Source organism: Xiphophorus hellerii, chromosome 4 (assembly GCF_003331165.1).
Source record: "Xiphophorus hellerii strain 12219 chromosome 4, Xiphophorus_hellerii-4.1, whole genome shotgun sequence".
Classification (NCBI taxonomy): Eukaryota; Metazoa; Chordata; class Actinopteri; order Cyprinodontiformes; family Poeciliidae; genus Xiphophorus; species Xiphophorus hellerii.
The window spans coordinates 12,157,217-12,180,868 of record NC_045675.1 but is presented as its reverse complement, the minus strand read 5'-3'; the positions used below and the strand labels follow the sequence as shown (position 1 = coordinate 12,180,868).

Sequence of the window (23,652 nt, the reverse complement as noted above, 5' to 3'; positions counted from 1 at the left end):
CCCTGGGAAGCACAAAAATATAGAGGTCCTATATCACTCATAAGCAATTGAATTAATGTTAAAAAGAAAGAAAAAAAATCTATTTGATTTGGCGTCACCACAGCATCACCAGCATCTACCGTCAATACTAGGTCTTTACTGATATTTGAGGCCCCAAATTAACTTTTTATGACACATTTTCCAAACCTGGAATAGTTATGTGAAACTTTTATAAACTATATGATAAATTTCCTTTGAAATGTAGCTAGCTTACGCTTGTTTTCCACAGTATACGCTCGTTTACTACATTACCCATGGTGCATTGCTGCTGCTTTGCGACATTTTACCGCAAACGTCAGAAGTAACGTATGACAGGCCGTTGTGTAGACAGAAATGTTTAACAAGAAGCCACGGAGGAACTTTCGCCAGAGAAAACAGAGCTCCAGCGAGGATGAAGACCAACAGAAGAACGGCGGAGAAGGAGATGAACCCGAAGAGGCTCCGTCGGTGATAAACAAGCCTCCCAAAGCGGCGCAGAGCCGCGGCATCTCCTGCAGCTCCAAGCGGGAAGCGACACCTCCGCAGGCGGACAGCAGTGATGGAGAAGCCGCGGCCGAGGCGCTGGAAGCGACGGAGGACAGAGATGATAAAAGATGGGACAAAGACGACGAAAAGCTCCATCCTTAGTTTTACAGACGACAAAGAAGGTAGCTAAATTAATGCGCTAAAGTGAAGAAATACATATTTTCTGTCATTGACGGACAGAAAAATCGATGTTTTCTGTCCGTTGAAAGATGGCAACGGACATAAACGTTTACCTACAGTGTAAAAATATTCTTTCTTTTTTTTTAACTTTTCACGTTGTATTTTATTTGGGTCTTTCGTGACAAAAGTACATGTATTGACTATTTGACTGAAATAGTCGTCCGATTTAGAACAGGGGTCTTCAACCTGCGGCTCCGGAGCCACAAGTGGCTCTTTGGATGATCCACAATGGCTCTTAATATCTCTGGCTTAAAACGATAAACAATCAACTGTTTCTAAATACAAATTTTAACACCAGCTCGTTTAAGCAGTTTGTCCTTGTGTTATTAATTTTCCATAACATAATGACTAAAAATACCAGTAATATTGTTTTGAGATCTACTTTATTTTGTAATTAAGTTGGAAATTGTGTGCTTTTTCATTTCCATTACTTCCACAGAAAGATATCAATCATCTTTATTCTGAAACCCAAAAACAGAACTAAAAGGTGAATCTTTGAAATGACAAATTTTCCAAAGTAGCCTTTTTTAAATATAAAAAATAAATAAATACATTTGCTATTCTAAACCAGTCTTAATTCGCTATACAGGAGGCAAATATGGCTCTTAGGATTATAAAGGTTGCAGACCAATTATCTTAAAGTTGGATTAGAGCTAAAAGGTACATGCATAATGCTCAAAATTTCAACTAAAAACTTTTCATTTCTTCTTCTTGTAGCAGAAGAATCAACTTTTAAACTAAAGAGGTCCTCTGATAAAGCTGTGGTGTTTCAAGCCAGGAAGAAGGAGGCTCCACCCACCAAGACGAGCCTCAGCAAAGGTAAAATCACCAAAATGTTCTCCATTTTCTGATTCCTCCTTTCTCTAAATGTATATATGAACTTAAATTAAGTCCAGGTCAATATTTATCTTTTTAAAATATATACAATTTGCTTTTGAGGTAAAAAAATAAATAAATAAATAAAAACCTTCTTTGTCCGTAAACTACTCAAGTGGCATAGTTTTAGCTCCACCTGGTTCAAATTCTGTAAAAACTGTTGCATTTTAAAATACTTATCTTATTTAAAAAGTGAATTGAATTGTTTGATCATTTGCTTCTCTTAATGCATTTCTAATACTCTAATAAGCCTAAAACATCTGCAGAATGTGCCAATTTATCTGATTACTCTTCAGAATAACAGAATACTAATATAATTTATCTGTAGCTCTACCTATAATCGTTGTGTGTTGATCAAATTTCTTCTGCACTGCATGTCTTCCAGCTTCTGGTGGTGCAGATGCCCCACCATCTGTTTCTCCCAGTCATGGAGACAGCAGTGAGGCTTCACCGTATTCTCAGCATAGTGATGATGATAATAACGATGATGACGACGATGATGATGATGATGACGACGACGATGACGTCAACAGTAACGATGGTGACAATGACGGTGATGGAGGTTTTGCTAGATCACCTGCAAGTAGCTCCAACTCTGACTCCAGCTGCTCTGCTGCCAAACCAAGTATGTCTTCATGTTTATTGAATGTATTTATTAAAGGAAGTTGTGATAGAGAAAGCGTGCTCAAAATCTGTATAACTTTTGGCTCCTCAGCCGTTATCCCTAAAGCAGAGGAGATACACGCGGCCAGGAGGCAGCGGCGCGCGGCGCGAGCCCAGAAGGAGTTCATACCGTTGGGTAGAGACGGCCGGAGCTCTGCTGGCAGCACCCCCGATCACTACAGCCGCGACGATGAAGAGGACAGAGTTGAAAATGACGACGATGATGAGCCAGACGACCATGAGAGAAGAATCGAGTTCGCCCCCCGAATAAAGAGCATCAGGGAGAGGATTGCAGAGAAACTAGGTAAAAACGAGGTGATACCATGAGAGAGAGCAACCAGAGATACTGTGAGCTTCAGCAAATAAAATAAAAGGCATCTGTTCAGAAGTGGAAAAAAATTTAATATAAGTAAATACAAAAAAAGATTCAGTGTTGTCTGTTTTATATTTTTGGTGTAATAATAAAGGAGGAAGTGATGGAAGTCTGTCAGCAACTGATGAGGAGGAGCAGGAACTTTGGGAGCAGACACAGATTGAAAAGGGAGTCAAGAGACGACCAGGGGAACGGGTGAAAAATAAAATAAAACTATTTCTTCCCATTCTTCTTCATTTTCTGCTATTTATTCATGTCTGTTTCTGTTTTATTTTCCTCTGTCCAGTGTGACCTCCTCATGCTCTTTATCCCTCTAATCATTTTCCTATGGTCAAGTTTGACTATTAATTGGAAAAGAAAAATTTTTTTAACAGAAAGTCTCTTTTTTTTTTCCCTTCTCAGAGTCCGTCTGGCAGCGAGTCCAGCAGCTACAGCAGCAACAGCAGGCCAGACAGAGGAGGACACAAAAAGAGACTAACAGGGGCTAAGATCCCAAAGACCCTTCCTCTTGTTTCTGTCTCAACGGTGAAGAAAAGGATCACTAAAAAGTTTGTTTTCCTCTCATTTACAATGCCTGTACTTACATCACATCATAACAATCCACAACCACACTGATTCAGACTTAGATGAACACGTGTTTAATGTATTTTCACTTCAAACCTTGGTGTAGCTGCAACTAGCAGAATCACTGTTCAAAACTACAGTTTGTATCTGACTAGTTAAAGTAAACTAATGGATGCTTTTCTGAACTGAAGTTGGAATGTAGCAACATTTATCTAAATACAACCAGGTGTTTAATTATCTTTAAAATCAGTTGTGTGATATAATCAGATTGGTAAAAAGATCCATAATTAATGGTATCTACACAAAAATTCAAAAAGCATAAAATAAGCTAAATGTGCTTTTAATAACAGTAAAGTAAAGATATTAATTTTTGACTTTTATTTATACAGTCAAATAAATACTGTATATTTACAGGTTCTCATTGAGATCCAAGATCTCATTTACAAGAGAGACATGTTTTAATAAAAACAAAATTATAAACACAGTAACAAATAAATAATTAAAAAATGTGACTCAATTAAATAAGCTAAACATTTATTTACCGCAAAAAGTTTCCTACATTTTCTAGCAGTTCTCTTTTCCTTTTTCTTTCTGTTTCTCAGAGCTGAAAATATTTCCGAGCTGTGAGGGAATACTGTTGAAGCCTGTAGATACCTTAGAAGTAACACAAACATCTTTAAATTACACTGATAAGGACAAAAATTTATACTTTCAACTCTTAGTTATAGTTAAAGGACTTGCCATAAATTTACTGAAAATAAAAATGGATTTCTCAAATACAAATATTCAAGTTTCCTTTCTCTGTGACGTTCTTTATTACAGACTTTTTGTTTCATTGAATATAAGATCATTTTCCCCCCAATTGTGTTTTGTCTCTAGACTGGACTCCTTGAAGGAGGTGTACAGAGCACGGCAGGCGGAGCTGAGGAGGATGGAGGGCGACGCCGAGAACGCCAAGAGTTCATTAGAGCTGCTGGAAGAAAGTTCCTCTGAGGCTCAGCTCAGGTTTTACAGAACCATGATCCTCTACGTCCACAACCTGGTCGAATGTCTGCAGGAGAAGGTCTGACTTCACCAAGTTATGATCTGGAAATAAACATTATTAGAAAAAATTATGAAAACAATATGTGTCACTTACAAAGAAGATTATGTGGAAAAGCTGCTTGACTGAGTATAAAGCTTGATTAGTGATGTTTAAAGGGGATCTAATGTGCAAAAATCACATTTTGCATATTTTTATGATTCCATTTGGAACTCTGCTTCTGAAAAGAAAAAAATCAGTTTTTGGCAATAACTTAATGTTTTTTGCTTAATGAGCAAAACCTCCCTGCTTGTTGATAATTGACGCGCACTGTCCATCACCTAGCAAGCCCAGCGAAACCTAGCCCGTTACCTAGCAACCCAAGCGGAGTTCCAACATGTTTGGTCAGCTGTTTTTTTTCTGCAGTATGTGCTGTGAAATGGCTGCTGGAAAAGACGAGTGTTTTGTTGTTGATTTACCATTCAGAAACCACTTGCTGCATTCTTGTTGGTAGAGCAGGAGGCTCCACTTCTGCCTTTCAAAGATGTACAGTTGTGTAATTGTGCATCTCTTTGCAGCCATTTTCACATGCGCGTAAAAACGCTGAGTTTGGAGGTACTTATTTGGATTTAAAGTAACAGAGGCCCTAAAACAGCTCATTCTGTCCATTGTGAACTCTTTTCAGAACTGACCAGAGTAAAATCACATTATCTGAGAATGATTTTATGCAAAAAATTTTATGAACATATTTTGTATCGCCCATAGATCTATTCTAACCTGTTCAAGGAAGCATGATGGGACACCTTTAATACATTCTTTATTTTTAATTGACTTAAGGGTTTATCACTAATTTCTTGTCTTTAGATTGTTGAAATCAATGCCTTGGAGCTGGAAATGCACACTCTGTTGTCTGATCACATGGAGGCGCTGTTGGCTCAGAGGCGAAAGAGGATAAAAGAGGAGGCTGAGCGCCTGCAGCAGCTCAGCTGTAAGTATTTGCTCTATGTGATACAACCAAACATCCAGGAAGTGATGAAACATTTAAACTAACTCCTTGTCTCTTGAAGATAACACAGAGGAACAGACTGGCAGCTCTGATATTCAGTGGTTAGTGAAATTTAAAATTACTTTCCTGTTTTAACTTTTTTTTTCTACAAAAAACCATAGTTCTTACTTTTAATTCTTTTGTGTGTGTAACCTGCAGTGAAGTGGCCAGTAATCTAGAAGATTTTCATTTACCTGAAGATGCCAAGCTTTCTGAAGAAGAAGAGGAGCAGCTTCAGGAGAGAATATGTGAAAAACAAATCTGTTTTATGAGCCTTCACTTAGAGCAAACTGCAATCGTTGTCAAATACCATGGTTCAGATATGCCCGTTATCGATGATCAATTAATCTAAAGTTAACTAACGGTTAATTTATTTTCTTGAAAATTTGGGTTTTCTCAGCAACTCAACATAAAATTTTTCATATGCTAAATTTAGAAAAAAGATATTAAAATGTAACATTTTGTGTCAGGTGTATTAAATACTGTGGTTTTCTCACATTATTTCATATATCATAACTGTTATGTTAGTTTAACATAACAGGAACATCTTAGGTAGCTGGATAGAAAAATAAAAAAATAAAGATTAAAATATGTGAAATATTTAATGCCCCATTGACAAAGATGTTCATACAGTAGTTATGTCTGGTGGCTCCTGAATACATTTTAAAACTTTGCTCTATGAAGCCCTTTAACTCAGGACAGCCCTCAAAATCAACCTTGCTAATTAGAATCATGTTAGCATGTTTTTTCCCCACTATGTTACAAATTCTCCCCGTCATCTCTTTCGCGTTTCTGTCGTCACGTCATCGCCCTCGTAGCACATCAGTCATTTTCTGTTGAAAAGTTGACGCCGCTTCATAATGTAGTTCGGCTGAATTTGCGCCATTAAGGTGAAACTTCAGGAGTTTGTCGAGTGTTTATTTCAAATCAGAACCGCATAAAGTACATTTTTCATTCCACATCGGACTCTGTTTGGACCGTTTATGGCCGCCATCTTTGTGCCTGTAACAACGGCAAGGATGACCAGAGGCGCCCTCTGGTGGTTGGCGGCCAAACTACAGCACTGAAGAACATCTAAGCTAATTTAGTTAATCCATTGAAACTAATTTTAAATCTAATGAACTGTAAATCGATAATTAACGATAAGTCAATTAATTGTTTGCTTTCCTACCACAGTGCACGTTGCATTTGTACTCTATTTGCTAAAGGTTTACTGTAGATGCTTATTTTTTGTTTTCTACTTGATGGATTGTCTCACTTTGTGCCTTCTATGCTCTCTCTTCAGCTGATATCCAGTCGAGAGCTCAGGCGGTGTTTGCTGACGTCCAAGACGACTTCTGCAACGTTAAAAAGATTCTGTCTCGATTTGAAGAATGGAGGAGGTCGTACTCTGACTCCTACCACAACGCCTACATTTCTCTGTGTCTGCCCAAGCTGCTCAACCCCATCGTTAGGCATCAGCTGCTGGTGTGGAACCCGTTAAAAGTGAGAGCAGAGATTATAAACGATCAGGCTTGGCCAAACACGTCGAGGTGTTGATCATTTCTGTGTTTGTGTTACAGGACGTTGGTGGAGAATTTGAAACCCTCCCGTGGTTCACAGCAGTGGAGACGTTTTGTCACGGACACGGCCATGAGGAGCTGGAGCACACAGACAGACAGACGCTCTCTAACGTCATAGAAAAGACTCTTCTACCCAAAATAACCAGTAAATATCACACACTCTTCAACATTTTACCAATAATGTTAACTTTTTAGATCCTGTCAAGGTGAATTGATGGAGCTGTAATCTGTAATTGTTTTGTCTATTGTTTACCATTTTGTCTGTAGTTTTTTTTTTTATTTTCACTTCATGTTTCCTCTCTCGGGTATTATCCGTAACGGTCAGTAGCTAAAAGAATTAAGAGCCAGGCTTTCAGGAGTCAATACTTGAACAAATTAATTTCATAGTTTCCACTGAGTCCGTAATCAAATCACAGTAACTAGTTTAAGTGAAGAATGCACAAAACCTTTGCTCAGAGAATTTAGGGAACCAAAGGAAACTTTGTTTTTCTTTCCTGCTTTTGACGAACACAATTCTTCAAAAATTGTATTATGCTTTTTTTTAAGATTCATTTTTATTTATTTTTTAGGTGCATGGTCTTATTCTAATTGTAAACTAAAATATAAAAAACATATTTGCAGCAGGAACACAGACCAAAGTTTAATCTTTTTAAGCTCACCGTATAAGGATAATTTAAACATCAGAGAAAAGATAAAAGTGAACAAAAATAAAGAAAAATAAAAAAATGCATACAAAAATTTAAAAAACACATACAAATAGAAAGAAAAACAACTTTCTCATCCTTCTTTCCCACATGTCTCTCACTTCTTGTGCACTCTATCTCTTACCCTACCCTATCTCTACACTCATATATCCATCAGCACATATTCACGTGTATATGTACCTAATTCTCAAAGATTAAATTATGAGATGTAGCACCAGTGAGCTACTTTGAAGCTATATTATGTTTGTTTTTTTGCACATTACTCAAAACAAAACGGTAATATTTGTGTTTAAAGGCAATTAATATGTGTCTGCTTGACTAATGTTTTTAAAGAAGAAGCTCTTAAGTTTTAGGAGACTACAAAGAGATTGTGGAGACGTTAGATTTCACATTAACAAGCAACGTTTATATTTCTAATTCTAATGTAGCTCATTTTGTACAGATTGGAACAAATCTGCTGATGGCTGTGGCAAAAAAAGATAATTTTTTTTATGTCAGAAAATGTGACAGAATGTAGAAAATACCCCAAGCTGGGATTTAAAGTTTGGATTTAAGCTGGAAGACGACAGTTCTGCTACCACTGCTTCACTGTGCTGCAGTGTGAGATTGTACTGCTGCTATCTTTACCAGCAGAGAGTTTTCTGTTTCTGTACGTTTTGTCTGTCAGGGCAAGTGAATAAATAATTTGTGTTTTTCTGCGCAGGCCATGTGGAGTTGGTGTGGGATCCTTTTTCCATCCAACAATCTACCTGCCTGTCTGCTGTCTGCCACAGGCTGAGGGAGGATTACTCCATCTTTGAAGGCGAGCAGAGTAAACCTGTTAAGGTGAAGCCAACAAACTTTAGATTTATTATGTTTAGGTTTTGATGGTTAATTCCAAAGTTTTTTTTGTTGTTGCTGAAATCCTATTTTTTTTTGTGTGTATTGTCATTCATAATACTAATTAAACTAGACTGCAGTGAGACTTCTGCGACCCGCATTCGCAGAGGAACATTGATGGCACTTAGCAGCGCACTGTGTGTGGAAGTAATGGTGTATGGAGTCGTTTATTTAGCAATTAGTCCAGACAAGATCATATCAAAATGAATAAAGCTAATAAAAAGAACATTGTGGAGCATTGACTGCAGCTTTTGTAACGAAGTCTGTTTGGATTTGTAGTCAGAAACACCGGTGGTCTGATTGTGATCTGCTTTAGCGGAGCAGACTTTGTTCATAAGTTCATAATTATAATTTTCATCCATTGTTTACATCCTGATTTACTGCCTCTGGCTTTTTATGGTGCAGAAATATGATGCATGTCTCAAATTAATGACATAGAAGTTAGATAAAATGCAACATGACCAATCAGAATGCAGAAGTTTTGAAAACTATTGGACGTGTATCCGAATTAGTACCACATATGGAAGTGGCACAGATTGGATATTTTTGGATGATAAAAGAAATTGGGATGTTGAAACTGCAGTGAAATGGTCAGATATTGGTCACATATAGGCAAAAAAGAGGATTTGGATCTTATTCACCTGCTGTGCGAATGTAGCCTATGAAACATACATCAGATAAACTGTATTTTCTGTGTATTTTCTGTTTCTTGCAGGGATTTATTGAAGCAGTGGTTCATAGGCTCAGAAGCTGTGTAGATGAAGACGTCTTTATCCCCTTGTATCCAAAAAAGTCAGTATACTAGAGTCATTGATCATTCACTGATTGGATTAAATTCCTTGTCTATAAAGGATAATTTTATATTATTTTGTGCATCATCATCATCTCAGTCACATTAATGGTCCATTTGTTTTTCCTTCCAGGCTGCTGGAGGACAGATTGTCCCCTCAGCGCCGCTTCAGAGACGAACAGTTCTGGATGGCTGTAAAAGTAACTAATGCCCTAATAGATGTCTCAGATTTTAAATGTTGTTGCCTTTAAATGTTTACAGGCTGTTTTTTTTTAAGCTAATCGGGATTATATTATGTTTCTATTAGCTGCTGGGGAATATGGGGAAATGGGATCTGCTGCTTCCTGAGTCCATTTTGAAAGAACTAATGTTGGACAAACTGCTGAACCGATACCTGATGATTACCTTGTCTAGTGAGACGCTGTCAAGGAGAGTTGTTTCTGCACACAGAAAGGTATTTAAATATATCTAAACACAGAGTTTATCCTGGGATCTGTTTGTAACCTTTTCTTTGGCTCCAGATTGCAGAATGTCTGCCTGACTCTTGGTTTGAAGGAGAAAGCGTCTGTTTGCCTCAGCTGCAGAATTTCAGGAACAACATTGTTCAGAAAGTTCATAGCCTCTGCAAACAGCAGCCGCCTGAAAGTCCCAGCAGCAGGTAATACAGCACCTGTGTTTAGATTATCGGTCAATGTCACGTTGAGTCAGCAGCCGCTTACTGCGCATGTGGCCTTCAGAACGCTGTCGAGAATATACTATTTTAAATATTTACAAAGTGGCTAATAAAATAATTTACATCTGGCAGCCAGCGTAGATCACTCCTCTTCGCCTGGCGCAACTCCCATACGCAGCTTTGCGGTATCTGCAGATGTTAGAAGTTTTATTGTTAGCCTCCCGTTACCGTAAACAAATTGCTTTAATGTTGCTAGCAAGTAGCATCCGACGTTTGGGGCGTATTCTCTCGTCATTTATCGACTCACCTGCAGCTTATGGGCCATTAAGGCGCATCTCATTCACTGTCATTTTAGTAGCATAACGTATTTTATCACGCTGTGATAAACAGTTGTAGACCGCTGACAACATGCTAGCTAATAGCTAGCAGCGAGGTAAATGCGGGTAACCATGGTAACCAATAAGCGGTTAAAGGCGGGCCCGGCTCTTGCTGCAGTTGAGTTGCGGACGCATCCGCTGTATTTATAATCCCTCTGTAGGCTGATGGAGATCCTTCCTGGCTGTTAACTGCATCAACTTCTTCAAACTCTGTCTGCTGCAGGTCTGCTGTGGTCGAAGAGCTGAAGGTTCTCAGTAGGTTGAGATGCTATGACTCCATCTTGGCTCTAACCGGGAAATACCACTACGAGGACGTCATCTACTCTCATCAGCTACTGAACCAGGAAAGAGAATGAGCAGGAACTGGATGAAATAATAAAGACTCAAGTTAAACTAATAATCAGTATAACACATGCAGCTGTACAACAAATTATGATTTTAGTCTAGATATTTTTTATGTCTAATACAAATTGTTATATTTTCTGAATAAATGTTGGAATTTTGTTTATTTCTGAATTTTGTCTATGTCAGGTATATAAAAGTATATCAGGGGTGTCAAAGTCATTTTCAATTTGGGCCAGATTCAGATTATGAATGCTTTTGCCAAAAGGTATTAATAAAACTATTAACTTTTGATATTGGAGCTTAAATAATATTAATATAATATTAATAATGTTAAAGCATGTCCATAAATGCACTCAGTACTAGGGTTGGGTGATATGGACTTTGTATTTTATTGCAATATTTTGTGGTACTACAATGATAAAGATTATGATCAAATATATATTTTTTAGGTAATCAACAGTTGTCTTGGTGGAACCAATCTAGTTTCCCACACTTTTCCCTTCCACTAAAACATAAAAAATATCTTTGGGGGTTGGTTAATATTCCTAATTTCAGAGTTTGTTTATGTTACCTTTGAGAATTAACAACAAATTGTCATTCTAAAATGTGGGAGCATTATGTTGCACCTGGATCATCTTCACCATTATTAGTGAAACTGAAGACTTACTGTTATTTTAACATAACGGTGTGCATTAAAGACAGGACCTCTTATTTTTGCTGGAGACATCTTTATTTATGAAGCAAACAGTGATGCAAAATAAAGCCTGAACAATGCACACAATGCTCAAAGAGGTCTCAATTGAATTGCTCTGATCGTAATTTCCATGTACAGAGCAATATTTATCAAACTAAACACCGTAGAAAGTTTAGTTTCATCAAGCTGTTTGTTGAAGCAATAACAGGTAGCTTAGACAGGCCACTCATGACTTTAAAGAAACATCACATGAATAAATGCAAATGTTGCAGCTTCTGCCCTCACCTAATGGCTTTAAACCAAAGAAATTAGAAAGAAAAAAGCATTCAACATGTTAATCTTTTAAACTGTAATCCAATTTATCACCTACTTTTACCTCATTAGTCCTCTATTTGTACATATAAATCATGAACTATGAGCAAAAACTGGAAGGTAGAGGAGCTTTAACATGTTTTGTGGAAAGATTTGATGGGCTTTGGTCAAAAACAGCTGTGCAACATTCAGGAAACCTGTTCATCCTTTGACAATCTGTTAAAATGCTTTTTAATAATTTTGTGACAGTATACATAAAATGTTAGTTTTCTCTTTATTATCCGTGTCCAGAGGCATGAACTGAACAAAATTGTCCTGAATACTTCCATTATCAGTAATCGTGTCAGTGGAAAACCATGCAAAACTTAACATTTCTTTTAGTGTCCTTGACAAGGAAACACAGCAACAATTGTGCTCGGCTTCCAAGTAAAATCTTCGAAGTACTGAAGGGAAATCAGCAGGTTCTGGCTGCAGCAAAGGATTAAAAGTGGAACACATCACCAAAAACAAAATTTGAAGCTTCCAGAGTGTTTTAATCAAAAAAGTATATTTTTAAGCTTAAAGTTTCCCAGTTATAGTTTTGCGTGTTAGTAAATGCTCACAAAAATGTCAGGGTTAGACGACAGAGAACTGGATCCCATGTTTGTTGAGGCGGTCGACGAGGGTGGTTTTGGCGAAAGCAGCTCCTGGAGAATAAACTCCTCCCCTGGAAAAACAAGAACATGTTTCACTGAGAAACAGATTCAAAAATGTTTAAAACATTTTCTGGTTTGTGTTCTGAAATGATGCTTGGAAGAAAAATAAAGCTATTTTTGTGGTGAAGTCCTGGTTGATTAAAACTGTTATGCTCTTTTACAGCATCGCTCATATATTTTTTTTGCTTTAGTTGTAATATAATGCAGCCACATTTTCTCAAAATCCTGCAAACTTGTTGACTTTGGGTGAAAACTATGCTGCAGTTTTGGTGCAGATCCAGGTCTTTCTCCCTTAAAAAACCTAAATCTAGTACTCTAAATGTGCTAATCATGTTAGTTATTATTAGGTTTATATGGAAAGTACAAGTGACAAACTGAATTTAAAAGTCAGTGGTGTGTTTAGTGTTAGAGTGGGAACTCACTTCTTGGGCAAAGCTGCCGGTTCGTTGAGAATCGTGAGAGCAGCTTGCACCATGGCAATGGGCGTGGCCACATATCCGACCTCTGAGTAATAAAACATTTAATTAGATGAGCTTTACTCACTAACTGCAAGTTAATTTCCATTTCTGAATTTTGATTTTTTTCTACAGTGGTTACCTGGTCCCTGAACTAGAGTGCGGATCTTGGCGTTAGGTTTTCCCAGCGCGGGGTCCTGATCGTTTGTGTAACCCTCGCCATAGAAGGATAACTGGAAGGATGATCCCTCCATCTAACAGAAACATATTGATTTCAATGAGTTTTGTTTTGCATATTTAAGCAAATGGGTGTTTAATCCTGACATCCTTCATTGTTTTACCTGCTTTCTGGTTGGTCCGGCTTTCGAGAACATTCCAAAGGAGAAAAACTCTGGATACTGAACAGAGAAATTAACAAATTAGATTTAAAAACCAGAGTTACACTGCATAGACGGTGCTTAATGCATCTTCCTCGTTTACCTTCATGAGCAGGTTGCGTCCACAAGTGAACTTGACCAACAACCAGAACATCATGCCAGCAAACATCAGCTTGATGATGCTGCCAATACCTCCAACTCCAGCATACGCTCCATACTGGACCTGGGATTTATAGCAGGAGGAAATCATTCAAATATTTAGTTCAAACTATCTAATCTCATTGATTACTTTAAACATTTGGGTTTAACATGAAAGATACAGTCATTTCAGCAAAATCCAGCCCCCTATGGCATTTAACAGTCTATAATAAATAAAATATTTGGGCTTCAAAGCTGATTTAAGAAACAGGGATGGACTAAAATCTTTAAAAACAAGTCAAATGTTTCTAAGGTGAAGAGTGGCTTGTTTTATTTTCAGTTCTTAGGGTTGAAAAATAAATCAATAACAAATATTGCGACAGATACATGATCAATATCAACAGATAATACATCTGATAGAAAATCCGATGTTCAATATATGAAATATTCACTGGACTCCGATCCAGCACCGCACGGCATTCTGGGGGATGTAGAGGAAAGACTTTTTAACTTCTCAACCTGTCATGGCCCGGTAAGCAAAGTGAGTGGAATCAACTCACTCACTCTTTGGTTACCTAGCAACCGCATGTAGGAGTAACTGCCGCAGCAGTTTAAAGTTTCGCCACTGTGACTCATAACTGTTTAAACGACGACATGGAGTAAAAACTGTGGATAAAACATGAAAGCTCACTCCACCAGTTTGGTAGCATTAAAGATATTTAAAGCACAACACTAATCAATAATTATTGGTATTGACTAATATATGGAGATACGTTTTCCAGCCATCAGATCTACTTTAAATTAATAGTTCAAGGTGGAATATCTTGAAACAAGTCAAGGTTTGTCCTTAAGAAGTAAAAAGATCTTAAATCAAGTTTAAAATGTTTGATTCAAGTAAGTTTAACTAGTTTTGAAATTCCTTTGCAGTGTGGAGGAGAGATCTTACAGTACATAACTATTACTGTTAAGAATTGAATTACTAGTAAAAATAGGTTTTATTGGCTGATATTTTCCAGTTTCCTTATTAAAACGCTGCGTTGTGGCACCGACCGGCGTGGCTTGATGTTCCTCTGCCAGGAAGCGCTGGGTTCTTTTCACCACGGACGGATCAGAACCCATGAAGGGAAGCGTGTACTGCTGGATCTCATTACTGTAGAACAGCGCTCCCCTGCAAACATGCAGAAATGTGACAGTCACATTTTATGAACACTTACTGAGAAGGATTATTAAATAGCTTTTTTCAGACCTCCTGTTTGTCCTCAGAATGCCTGCAATTTCAATAAATAACCAGTTTTAGACTCAAAACTAACTGAGAATCACCTCAGTTGTGGAAAAATGCCACTTTATCAGATTCATTTTTGTACTTCTACATGTCCAGCTATAGAAAGGAGAATATGTTAATAACATTGCTACTGCTAACAACAATACAGATTTAACCTAAAGAAATGTCTAGTTCAATGGATGAGTTTCTTTAAGGTTTTTTAATAGTCCTAAAAGTTTTTTATATTGATTTTATAGGGATTTTATGTGACAGTCAAAGTTTCTACCAGTTTGGACAAATAAACAATAATTTCTAGGTTTGGATACACTCAGTCAGCTCAGATAGGGAGCATCTGTGGACACAAATGTTCATTTTTTTTGCACAGATTTTCTTTGACTGGGCCATTTTTGCAGATTAATATGCTTTGATCCAAAACATTGTAGTTCTAGTTGTGTGATTAGGCTCATTTTCCTGCCCCAGTCTCAGCTCTTTCTCAATCTTTAACATATTTTTTTCCAACATTGCCCCGTATTTTCTTCTGAGGATAATGTTTTGGTGAGAATAAAATAGAAGCCACTGTACCTGCGCCGCAGCTTGGGGCCAACAGTGGGGAGAGGTTTGTGGTTAAACTTCCTTCTTAGACTCTGGAGATTCGGGCTGTCGGCTAAGCCAAAGATGGCCGACTGCCAGGTCCCATCATGGATGCACCCACCCTGACGGATGAACACAGACAGACACAAGTCCTGATGAAGTGCTAGGCAGATATATCACTAACAAGGGCAACGAAAATTAGAAAAAGACTGAATCAACAAGCTGGCTCAGCACACAGACTTATGGGTAATGCAGTATCTGACGTACCTCAGGTCCTATGCCGATAGTCAGAAAGCTCTCCACAGCAGTCAGGGTGCCTGTTCACACAGACAGGTTAGCATGATGCTAATGGTGAGAACTGCAAAAACAGCTTCCAGTGCAAATATCTACGTACACTTGATATAAAACAAAACCAACTTACAATATTTCTGGAAAACAGGAGTTTGTTTTAAGTCAAGAAGATAATGGTTAGATTAAATATGTATTTACGGAATCTGTTCAGATGAATATATCCAGTCTTACCCCTGAACTGATCTCGTGTGTAGATGACTCCCATGTCTGCAGGAATGGAGTCAAACCCACAGCTTCCAATGATGAAGACGCCTTTCTCTGCCGCCTGGCTGCTGTAGTTCAGCTGCATGCCCTCCAAAAACTGTCCGACAAAAACACCCAGAAGAAAAACACACAAAAAACACTCCAGTGATTCTCATATACTGCATTTAATTTAACATATTTTTAAACACAATGAATATTAAAGGTGAGCTCTTACGCTTCCTTGAACAGGTTCGGACAGGTTTATAAAAAACATGTTTATTACATTTTTTGTACAAAATCATTCTTATATAATGAGATTTCCATCTGCTCAGTTCTGCCCGTTTTCAGCTCCTTGCAGAATGCGCTCGTTTTAGGGCGTCCTGTCACTTCAAATCCAAATAAGCTGCTGCTGGCCACGCCCCCATCTCAACATTTACACTCGCACATAAGAAAAGCTGCAAACAAATGCACGATTATAGAACCCTACATCTTTGAAAAGCAGAAGTGGAGCCTCCTGCACAACCAGCAAGAATGCTGGGGTGGTTTCTGGATGACAAGTCAAAAACAAAACACTTGTCTCTTCCAGTAGCCATTGTACAGCGAATACAGCGGTAAAAACCAGCTGACCAAACATGCTGGAGCTCCACTTGGGTTGCAAGGTGATGGGCTAGGCTTGTGTTGCTAGGTAACATCGCAGCACACATTGATTGTGACTTGATATTCGGAAGGTTTCTGAAACGGCTCCTTTTCCAGACATTAACTTGTTACTATAAAAACTGCTTGATGCTTTTTTTTATGCGCTTGCGCTGTTTTTACAAAGAGCTGAGGCCCAAATGGAAGTAAGATAAAATGAGCAAAATGTGAAATTTGCATGAGAGGTCCCATTTTTTAAAAAAAAGTTAAACGCAGATTTAGTTTTAATCGATCTCATTTTAATGTAATGGAGAAGATTTCAGGAATCAAAAGAGAGAAACCTTAAATTAGCTTGCGTGTCAGCAGGACGTGTTGAACCCTGTCCAACAGGCAGAGAGCAGCTGCTGTCATGTGGACGAGTTAGAAATAATTTCATCCTAACCAGCTGAGCATGAGAATCAGCGTGTCTCCAATTTAATCCAAACAAACAGCTTCAAAGATGAATGTCAGGACATCTACAGGACAGCACATGTTTCAGCATGAAGGCCTCGCTTAATATGATTTTTAAAAAGTTCATCTCCAATCATTTTTTGAAAATCGTGTAAAAAAAAAATATGTTTGAACAATCAGTAGCTAATATCTACACCAAACTTTTTGAATCGCATAAGAGCTAACATCCCATGAATTGAAAATCTTCAGGGACCAAAATGTACTTTTTCTCTCCAGTCAAAAACACAAAACTAATATTATTATGAATCATTTCTCGTTTACTTGCAAAACAATAAATTAATCAAGTAATATTTTGATGAAACTAACATTAGTATGACGTTTGCCTTAATATGGTATTTAAACTTTTTGGGTCAATTATTTTCTATTTTATTGGTCTATAAAATGAGCTTTTTTTAAAAAAAACTTTGCTGTGTTCAGCTGGACATAATGAATGAGTAAAAAGTCACAGAAAAAAACCCACTAATAAAGACAACAAAATTCAGTTTAAAAACATAAACTCGCCACAGAAATCTCATCCTTAAACAAATACAAAACGGTCCGAATTTGCACCTTTCCTCCTCCACCGTCAGGGGCCACACAAAATTATTTCAAGGGCCACAAAGGGCCCACGCGCCGCACTTTGGACATCCCTGATCTGCACGCAGACTGAGATTAAAGAAAACAACACCATTCAGGGAGGCGTGGCGGCGTTGCGCTAACCTGCGGCTCTCCAGAGATGTCGATGTGGTGCGCTCCGTTCTCCACGCAGGCTCTGACCACGGGCTCGCCAAAGAACCGGTACTGTGAACACAAAGACAGACAGAACCTCATCCACACCCTTCTGACACACTTTAGTCCCGCTTTACCTGGTACAACTGGGCTAATCTAGAAATAAAAGCCTTTCCTTGTAGGTAAGAAACAATTAGTGTTGACTAACATCCCAATTAAAATTCAATATAAAGTTTCTATTCCAACATTTCTTTCTTCATGAGATTCTCTTTAGTTTTGTCCTTTTCTAAACCTGCATTGACTATATAACTGGACTGACTTGTTTATAAATAGATTATTTAAGTGCCTTTAGATAACTTTTTTTTTGTAGATTATCATAATAGAAATAAATTTAATTGAATAAATCATTCATTCATTTAACTTATTTTCTTACATGCACCGATTGTAGACAGTGAACTTCAGCACCAGCAGCTATCAGAACCATCAGCAGATGTAATAAAACGTTTCGGGTCATTGACTGGGTTAGTTCTGTGAGTTAATTTAAAGTTGTTAGAAATCTCTTTAATGGCTGTTATATTTTATTTAAATACCAAAATGCAAACAACTCAACTAAGGATTTACAGCTGCTGAATGTCATTTTCCACATTTAAAACTGATACATGGAGACACTTTAAATATTTTACATTAGAGTTTAGGGCTGTAACTAACAATTACTCTAAGAATCAGTTAATCTATCAAATGTTGGACAATTAACTGGCACTTTTCTGCCAATTTTTCATTTAAGCATTTAGGTCTTTATTAAATAAACTATTAGAAATGCATTAAAAGATGCTAATAAATAATTAAATTCGATTTTTAGAGAAGAAAATAAACATTTCAGATAGCAAAAGGTGTGTAATAGAATATTTTTAACTGAAGTTGAAGCAGGTGAAGCTAAACCTGGAGGAGTTCTGGGTTAAACATATTTATAGACAAAGTCTTTTTTTACATCTTAAATGCAAACTCTATGTATTTTTGTGCAGTTTTATCTTAATTACTGCTCTGCTCTACTCCAGTTAACGATTAATCGCTTACTAAATTAGTTGATGTTATTTGAATATATCGATTAATCCGATTAATCATGAATTATATAAAACTAATTGAATTATATAAAACTTTGACAAGTAGCTCCAGCTCTAGTAACAAAGATAATCTAAGACATCACTCAATGCTAAGAGTATTCACAAGATTTTGTTCTATTTTCAATAAATGTTTTAACAATAAAAATGGTTTTAAATTAAACTAAACACAACATTAACTGTGTTTGAACAGTGTTGTAGTCAGAGTGGCAGATTAATAATCTGATTATTATGGGATGTTCTGAAGTGATAAATATCTGGTTTAAATCCAGCTGGACTGACTAACTTGAATAACAAGTTTCAGTCCTACCAACAAACACTCCTAGTTCTTTAGAAACCACAGTCTCCAAAAAAAATTAAAAATATAATATGACTTTTTTCCTCTAGGGGATAAAAATGTGATAAAATTTAGGCTCAGTGTAGACGATGAATTCTTTTTGATTTCAGTGTGTTGCCGGAGTCTGAGCCAGCTGCGTCCATCTTGGTGTAAAACACAAAACTGCTACTGTAAAAATGACTCTGGCTGTTTCACAATGAAGCTGATTGTGTGCTGCAGTCAGTGTCTCTCCTTGCCAGTGCAGGCTGCTCTGTGCTTCCTCTGTGCATGCGACGCCACAGCGACAGAGGAAAACAGAAAGCAGGAGGGCAAGATGAAGCGCTACACTTATGCCAAGAGGAGATGCCAACATGTCAGAGCCGAGCGACAAAGTGATGTTAAGAATTAAATTCTCCTGAAACGAACAAACACAACAACATTTCTGTGGAATCGAATGCTTACCGGGCCGACACAGTTCAAAACGATCACGGCCTGCTTGCACATGGCTGCGAGGGAGTCGGGTTCGCCTACGTCCGCCACGAATCACGTCCACCTCTGTCCGGAGCTCAGGCTTACCTGTGAACAGAAACACACCTGAACAACGGCGCAACACTTGGATTTAGAATAAAAACCAAACATCAACGTTTATCTGGCCGTTTGGAACAAAAGTTGTAAGAAAAAAACAACAATCTTACTGTAAGTGTAGACAGATAAACATTGTTTGTTATGAATTAAGGATGAGTATTTATTGAATCGTTTATTATTTATCGTGAAAGGTTTCTTAAGAATTTTGATTTATATAAATTTCAATTAATGATGTTTAAAATCCTCCAAAGCTGTCTGTATTGTTAATTTTACTAAACCCCCTCCCATTTCTTTTTCATTTCAATAAATATCAATGAATTTGAAAAATATGATTAAATACATTTCCTGTGAGCAGTTCAGTGATTCACACTTCTTTTTGTGACTGGAGTAAAGAAGCATATTCAGTCACCTAAAAAATAAGTAATAAATACTTCTTATCATTATCACAACAGTGTTATAAAATACTGTGATTAAACTTTAAGTCGCTGTCATCCCACCCTCTGATGAATCTTCTTCTTGCTCTTTCTTGTTTTTGGTAAATAAAATACAAATGTTTTGTCCAAGACAACATTTCTGGACAGGGATTCAAAATAAAAAAGTAAAAGAACAAGACTGTAGAAGACGAATTCAAAACACTGAATCTAATGTGAAAAATACTCAAACAACTCTTTAAAAACTCTCCTTCAGTGGCGCTCTGCCACTTTTTAATCTTTTTAAGTCATACCGTTAAGTTTTTTTTTCAGTATTCATGTAGGGTTTTTCTAATGCTTTTTGATTTTGAGCTGATATTTTACATATTTTCAGTTCAGTTTGTGAAACTACGAGAGCATATTGCTCCGCTGTTAGTTGAAGAAATTGGAGGAAAACTAGGGATTGAAGGGCATCTAATCTAATATAATTATGTTTAAAATGATCAGCTCACTGCCAGGGAAAAGTGAATTACTCAGCTTAAACATCGAGTATTTCTCTGTGGATTAAAAAAATGAACCTGACTTTATAAAAAAAAATTTAAGATTAACATAAATCAAAATTTATGTTAGGAATGTCATCTTATAAACATCATACTGTACAGAACATGGACATATTTTACAACAAACCTGCATTTCTTTTTTAAAACATTCAAATACTGTGAAGAACTGAATTTTGGATTTCCAGTAGCTGCAAGTTTTATTCGTGAAATGAATTAGAAATAAAACAGTTAAAACACATAACCATGTTTGTAAATAATCTGTTCCTTCGCTTAACATTTAGATTTTTTCTAGGCAAGAGGAGCGCAGTGGAATAATTATATTTTTTTAGTATCCTGAATTAAAGCAAATATTTCCTGTCAAAATGGCTCTTAAAAAAGATATGTAGGTTTTCAAAACATTGCTCAAAAATTATACAAAATATAAAAAAATATATCTTGCTTCATGCTGAAAACAAGCAAAACTAATTTGGAAATTAATTTACAAATTACAATTAACAAATCTCGTAAATTTTAACATTTCGACAAATGAATGAATGAATGTTTAGCTCATGGAAAAGCAACTCCCATGCATAGATTATGACACCCTATAATATAAGTTTTCATACCTCTACAATAAATTCAAATTAAAGCTTAATTGACCAGCTCAGAAAATAAACAAAGGACTCATAAAGATGTGGGCCTTCGATCACATTCAGAGATCGATTCACCTGGTCCAATAAAAAGGCAAAATTTACATTTAAACACAAACCCAAAGCAGGTAAACCTAAAAGACGTGAGGCGAAATGCAACTGACTGAATTACAGAAACATTCTGTGAAGGCTTGACTGTCAGATTCCTTAAACTTAGTGAGAACAAAACAACAAAAGCATGAATCATTAAAGCTGCTTTTCAGTCCGTTCTGTTTCAGTCTGAAAATAAATACAATGTAAATAAAAAGAGAAACAGCACAGATGATTAATGAGTCGGATCTAATGTTCTGGATGAAGCCATTGAAGGAGTTACCATAGTAACAGCTATGCCAGTTATTACAAATATGCTTCATGCAGCAGTCTGAGGTCGTCTGCAAGGCAAAGGACACATTTTTCTTCCAACTAGATAACTGCGGTGGGACAGGCCGGTGCATTAGCAGCTGCTATGTCCCCTCAGCTGTCGAAGAGGAGGAGACCAGAGAATTACCCTCTAATCCTCTGGAAACTTTTGTTACCAGGATGACAAATTAATAGCTCCTGCTCCCGATTTGCAACTGGACTGGATTTTCCATCAGTCTGGTTGACATTATTCCATGTCATAATTGCATTAAAATGATTCCTGTCTTTGTTGAAAATGAAAAATATAACAACTTAGTAACTGATTTCTTACTGGAATTTTGAGTTGTAATGATTTTCAATTGATTAGCAATTGAAAAGCTAAAGGGATGCATGAGCATGTTGGTAGATAAATATTCTCCTAATGAAGTATTCTATCTTCTGAAAACTAAATATTAATTATCTGCAAGTTATTGTCATTATAATGAAGGCTTGAAAACATCAACCTGTGTGTAAATACTCTACATTATTGTGAAGTCAGATATTTTTGGAATAATTTGCGATCAGGAAAAAGTGTAACATAAAAAAAAAATTATTAGCCAATGAACAGAATAAAAAAGGTATCATCAGTTTAGAAATTAAAATTACAGCCAGTTAAAAATAAACTCTCAGATATTTTTTTTAACGCGATTGTAATCAGGGACATAAAGTGTAGATTATTTTGTATAAGAGAATAATGCTGTTTTGTTTTGCTTTATCTGCACATGTGCATGTTTAAAGTTGAGTGTAATGCTCAATAAACATATTATTACCGACATTTATTTCATGCGTTCATTTTAATGCAGTTTGTAACAGGGTCAAAGTCATGTCCAACTGTTCAATCTGCATGAATTGCTTCATCGCCTTGAGTTAAGCAACATCTCTGAATCAAGCCTTCCACACCAACTAGAATACCTTCTCTTTGTCTAAAAATCAACAAATTGACCTAATAGTCATACCTGCTGCTGCATTAGAAACAATCTGCACAACTAATATGACTAATCGGATACATACTGAGGACTCCAGCGGCCTGCTCCAGAACTTTTTCCAGTTTCTGCTTGCTCCTGCCAGCCACGGCCCACTTCAGGCTCCCCTTGGGTCCCTCGGACGCCGTCCGGGCAACCTCCTCCACCACAAACTGCCCCGTGAAGCCAGAGGCTCCGAAGACGACCAGATGGTACGGCCTGCTGGAGGTTGTCTCTACCCGCGCCATGGTACCAGCAGACACTCAGACAAACAGAAGAAGCTTACTGCGAACACCTTTACACACTGACTGTCACAATGAAGGGGCTGAGCTGCCCGCTGCGCTTTTCACAGCGCTGCTTTGTCTACTTCCGTAGCCAAACTATGCTAATATGCTAACAGAAATGTACAACAGCCACGCGCTATGACAAAGAGGTTTCATATAAAGAAAACGTGTCATATTTTTGCATTATATATCACATGTTTATTTTTCTAACGAATCATACATTTTATCAAAATCCGTCTTGCTTTTTTAAAATTTTCCAACATTCATATATGTTAGCGGAACGACTTCCTCAGGCTCCTGATTGGTGTTTGTAAACATGTGACGCCCTGTCAACGACAGGATCGTACGTCAACCTCTCCGCCATGTTGTAAGTGGCATGTTGCTTAGAAAAAAAAACAATAGTTCTTCCGATTTATTTCATGCTCCTTAAATATATCTTTAAGTATTTTAAGATTGGCAGCCATCATTATATATATTTCATTTTAAAATGACCTTTAAGCATTTATTTATGATTATTTAAATATGCCATTGATAGTACCAGGGAATATATTGAATTTAGGGCTACAGAGTGGCGCAGATGGTAATTCTGCCATGAAGCAAAAGAGTTCTGGGTTTGACTCTTTCTGCATGGAGTTCGCATGTTCAAAAGATTTTTTTTTTAAATAACTGAAATACAACGGAAAGAAAAATACATTAATAGCTGATACATATATCTTAATGCTACACTAAAAAATTATGTGAGTTGCTCTCGATTTTATCAAGCTAACATATAAATGTCTACCAAACATATAAATACTTACAAATGTGGTTTTCCCTGCTGCAAAGC

At 37.0% G+C, this 23,652-nt stretch overlaps 2 protein-coding genes across 2 annotated transcripts; one reads left to right on the top strand and one right to left on the bottom strand.

The window, feature by feature from the left end:
- Window positions 1-323: 323 nt before the first annotated feature.
- gcfc2 (GC-rich sequence DNA-binding factor 2) lies at window positions 324-11,602 on the top strand. The gene is given in 19 exon segments (XM_032560932.1): window positions 324-627; window positions 629-686; window positions 1,462-1,563; window positions 2,006-2,245; window positions 2,336-2,587; window positions 2,751-2,851; window positions 3,059-3,204; window positions 4,100-4,283; window positions 5,106-5,229; window positions 5,309-5,348; window positions 5,446-5,534; window positions 6,572-6,771; window positions 6,849-6,993; window positions 8,256-8,377; window positions 9,147-9,223; window positions 9,355-9,421; window positions 9,529-9,675; window positions 9,743-9,879; window positions 10,495-11,602. Coding segments are annotated over 19 exon segments (2,619 nt in total). The 5' UTR covers window positions 324-372; the 3' UTR covers window positions 10,628-11,602.
- On the bottom strand, window positions 11,328-22,927 carry LOC116718738 (saccharopine dehydrogenase-like oxidoreductase). The gene is given in 13 exon segments (XM_032560957.1): window positions 11,328-12,328; window positions 12,740-12,821; window positions 12,915-13,026; window positions 13,114-13,170; window positions 13,253-13,372; window positions 14,338-14,455; window positions 15,131-15,261; window positions 15,407-15,456; window positions 15,662-15,791; window positions 17,516-17,596; window positions 19,421-19,498; window positions 19,500-19,534; window positions 22,592-22,927. Coding segments are annotated over 13 exon segments (1,284 nt in total). The 5' UTR covers window positions 22,791-22,927; the 3' UTR covers window positions 11,328-12,237.
- Between the last annotated feature and the right edge of the window lie 725 nt (window positions 22,928-23,652).